The 4,607-nt window shown below is 40.3% G+C and overlaps 1 protein-coding gene across 1 annotated transcript in view; it reads left to right on the top strand.

The window, feature by feature from the left end:
- Positions 1–458, top strand: part of LOC102215700 (protein NLRC3-like) — a 29,195-nt gene extending 28,737 nt beyond the window's left edge. Inside the window, exons 12-13 of the mRNA XM_013914786.1 lie at positions 270–304; positions 412–458. Coding sequence (XP_013770240.1) covers positions 270–304; positions 412–458 — 82 coding nt within the window. The remainder of the gene's footprint in view (positions 1–269; positions 305–411) is intronic.
- The last annotated feature ends 4,149 nt before the right edge of the window (positions 459–4,607 follow it).

Here is a 4,607-nt window from a genome sequence, read left to right as displayed (position 1 = left end):
TGTACCTCTGGTGCAAATTACTGACCTCTGTCATCATTTTAGGTGGGGGAACTTGCACAATCGGTGGCTGACTAAATACTTTTTTGCCCCATTGTATATAAATGTATTGCTGTGACAACCAATCCAACAACTGATTCAAAAAACTGACAGAGCCAGGATCAGTCCAAATGATCAGCAGTTTCAGCCATAGCGATAACATGATAACATGTAATCTCCATGTGTGCATGCTGAAAGAGACTGTGCTGGTCTGACTCCCCTCCTCCTTTCAGGGTGGAGCCTGCTGGAGTCCGATGGTTGACACCAGGTCTGAGGAAGTGTAAGTGTGCTTTTAATGTCATTCATGAAAACAAAGCAGCACACATTCAACCATCTTCAAACTGTCACATCACTGATTCACATCTCTGATGTCAGGAGTCATCATCAAAGTGTCAATCAATAAACAGATGATGGATCAATAACTGCAGCTGGATTGTGTTTGTTCTCTCCATCAGATTCCTGTCAACTCACAATTGACACAAACACAGTAAATAAAAACCTCAGACTGTCTGACGACAACAGGAAGGTGACATATGTGTTGGAAAAGGTTCAATCATATCCTAATCATATGGACAGATTTATTGACCGGTGTCCTCAGCTGCTGTGTAGAGATGGTCTGACTGGTCGCTGTTACTGGGAGGTTGAGTGGAGTGGAAAGGTTTGGATATCAGTGAGTTACAGAGGAATCAGAAAGAAAGGAAAGGTTAATGATTGTGTGTTTGGATGGAATGATCAGTCCTGGAGTCTGAAGTGCACAGATGATGGTCCTCTTTCTGTCTGGCACAATAAAAGCCAAATACCAGCCATCTCCTCCTCTTCCTCCCCCTCTAACAGAGTAGCAGTGTATGTGGACTGTCCTGCTGGCACTCTGTCCTTTTACAGAGTCTCCTCTGACACTCTGATCCACCTCCACACCTTCAACACCACATTCACTGAAACTCTTTATCCTGGGTTTGGCGCAGGGCTCATGGATGATTTGTTGGGATTTTCATACTACCGTGGTTCCTCAGTGTCTTTGTGCTGAGTTGAGTGTAAAGAGTGTCCTCCTGTTAGAGAAACACTCTGACTGTTGAACAGATAGTTCAGTCTGTACATGTCTGTCTCTCTCACTCAGAAACACATTTTCAGATTCATGGGTTCAATCAGTTGATGTTTTAAACTGTTCTAAATGATTCCTTGCAAACTTCTTCTTCAGTCTTTTAACGATGGAAGCTACGATTATTCCAGGATCCACGTGTTTTTTTTCCTGTATTTTTTCCCCTTAAAGCTTCACAGTGAGTATCACAGTGTTGAATGGACTCCCCACACACAATGGTTGTGCTCACACATGTCAAGTTTATTTACCACACACTCTGGCCAGCTTTTTTTTTTATCTCTCTTCTCTCGTCTCCTGCCTGACTAAGAAGGGAAAAGACCGTCATCAGTCCAAATGCCACACGCTGTGTTCTCACCTGCCTCCGCGGCACCGCCCTGTTCAGCTCACTGCACCACTCCTCCCCTGCAGCTGAGCCAGGGACCACACCTCCACCACAACCAGTATGTTGTGTTTCTTTGAAGCTCAGTTCACAACCAGCTCCTCTGTATTTTCAACAAGTCTGAGCTTTTTAAAATGAATCCAAATGTTTGATTTCTCTTAATGTGATTTTTCCAACCTTTTACTGCTTTTACTGTTCCACTCATTTTTGGAAACTGTGATGGAAGCAGGACAGGAAGGAAGCTCTCAACAGAAGCAGATTTTCATATTAAGAGCACATTTGAATGTTTTTTGCTTTAATTTGTTGTCAAATCCTGAGAACAGACAGGCTGTTTGGATGCTCCATGACTGAATAAGTGGACATCCAACATTACTCAGTGTATAAATCATTAAAGACATTCAGCATCTCTCATGTTTCTGTTGTACTATAAAAATAGCTCCTTTAAAAACTGATCCAGTCAAAGAAGCATTAACTTCCATACTGATCAGATCAATATGTACAGTTCTGATATCACCAAGTCCTCAGATGTTTTATCACCCTCTGCTGGTGAGAAGATGAACTACAGGATGTCAGTTTTGGGTTTTTTTAAATTTGTTTTCTGTGATCCTTATCTGTTTTGGATCCATTTTGCCATGGAAGTGGACTCCAACTTGGTCACACTGTGTCCATAATCATGCTCCAAGTAAAACCACAAGATTAACCTTATAGTGTTGAAACAACAACAATTAAAAGTTTGAGTAATAGTGAACCAGTTCCATTGTTTGTGGGCTCCTCGAGCTGAATCCAGCAGGTTATTTGGTGGACATTTAAACAAGCACGCATCTATAAGTTGAACGTCTCCAAAATCCTTTAAACAATTGAACTTTATAGGACAATTAGACTTATCCCTCTATGAAAACTCTCCAGCTGCTATAAAATGTTCAGATGAGTCTGAACAGGTGGTTTGTGCAGGCTCAGACTGTCTCTATGCCAGAAACAGTCTGAGCTGGAAACAAATCCGGTGGTTGTTTATTAATAGGATGCACAGGCCTCAGATTAACACTCTCAGCCCACAAATCCTCCGCTATGAAAGAAATACACAGGCCACCATCTGCAAATAAATAAATGGTCCACATTTTTAAAAAAAATTACAGATAAAATTATGTTAAAACTAAAAGAGAGTAATACAATAATAATATAATGTGGTCCTTACGAAGGAAAACACTCTGTCTTTCAGATTACTGAAAGTGGCTGAACTCAGCAGTACAGTGGGGTTATAATTAAATTCAAACATGAATTCAATGGCAGATTAAAACGCTGTGTTTAGAGTAGTAAACACCAGAAAGCGGGATAGTCATGTGGTTTATGTAGACATCAAGGACATCTGGAATATGTGAGCATAGGGAGACAGAGCTGTGTTTTTTAGTCATTAGTAGTTAATAAATGTATTGATCTGCAATAGTTTTTACCTCAGTGCATGTAGCATAATCTTTTGTGTAAATATAAGTAAAATATTCAAGGAACAGTGTTGTCAATTCTTCTTCCTTAAGTTGTCAAACAATAATATGACAATAATTCAGACCAAAAGTCATCTTAAACTAGACAGGTAAATGTATTGAGACATTAAACTGATTTTTATGTTTTTATTAGCCTTCTTAAATCAATTAATTGATGTTATATAAAGTCTGTCATTGGTTCCTATCAGTGTGTGTAATAAAGAAACAGGATTAGTTTTGTTAACACAGCTAAATAAAGCATAAAAAGTATTTAGTATAGTTCCCCATTTAATCTTGGGTGATTATATTTTCAAAGATGGTGTCTAATTTTAAATTGACCCTATGTTTTTAGTCTCACTTTGAGTCCTCTGCCATCAGCTGAGCTGTGATGTAACACAGATGTTAACTGTCAGCATGGCACAAAGACTCAAACCCTGATGATCCTCTAATCGCCTGAGCCAAGGTGTGAAACTGGGTGTGGGTCCCAATCAGCCAGAGTTTCGGGTGAGTTCATTGTGAAACCTGGCCCCACCTTATCATGCGAATTCCTGAGATCAGATGGCCCAGGATGTGAGTGGGCGTTAAGGCGTCTGGGAAGGGATCTCAAAACTGGATTATAGATGGCAGAGAGTTGGTGTCATAAACCACCGCCTCTGTTCAAAGATGGTCGCTCACAGTGGACATAGATGGCTCCTTTCACTCCTCTTAAAGAAGCCAGTGCAGCCAGTACAGTGCAGCGAGGAATGCCCAGACCTCTACATTGGAGAGACCAAACAGCCACTTCACAAGCGCATGGCACAACATAGAAGAGCCACCTCCACAGGACAAGACTCAGCTGTCCATCTGCATCTTAATGATAAAGGACACTCTTTCGAGGATGCCAATGTTCACATTTTGGACAGAGAGGACAGATGGTTTGAAAGAGGAGTGAAAGAATCCTACATTTTTAACTGTAGGACGTGCGGCAGCCCCGCAGCACACTTTCAAAGTAGAGCAAGGCTGAAGGCTACTAATAAACAAGGTATGTTCAACATAAAACCTTAGTTCTTTGTGTCACGAAGTTGTCTCTCTTTTACCCTGGCCACATCACCATACTAGCTGGTGCAACTAATCTGGTCTGGACAATAATAACAGTTTTAGATAGAAAGCATCTTAAAATTGCCTCTTTTTTTCGCTGAACATCTCCTTTGAAAGTAGCATCATGTGAGTCACACTTGTTAAGGTAATGCATGCTAAATGAGCCGTAGCTTTCAACGCATCACCGGATGAAGTCTTGCCGTTACAGTAGCTCACTGCGGGTATCACATTGCCAAGGGAACTAATAAAGCATACAGTGATCGGAATGATTTTGTATTGATGCAGGTTGTCATTGCTCATACTGAACTACTTAAACTCCAAGTAGACAATCGCTCCATTCCTCATTACCATAGATAATATCTAAGTAATAAAACAATCATTATCAAATTCTGATTTGCCATATATAAAGTGATTTTATAGGTAGGCTATCATGTAAAAATCTGCTACATAAAATTTATAACTGAATGTAAAAATACTAATTTCATTTTCATGTGGTTTAGAGGTCAGCTATGGATACTCGGCTGCGAGAATTTTTAACAGAGCG

This window comes from Pundamilia nyererei, unplaced genomic scaffold, assembly GCF_000239375.1.
Source record: "Pundamilia nyererei isolate P.nyererei 1_Seehausen unplaced genomic scaffold, PunNye1.0 scaffold00224, whole genome shotgun sequence".
Taxonomy (NCBI): Eukaryota; Metazoa; Chordata; class Actinopteri; order Cichliformes; family Cichlidae; genus Pundamilia; species Pundamilia nyererei.
This window is presented reverse-complemented; position numbering and strand designations above follow the sequence as displayed.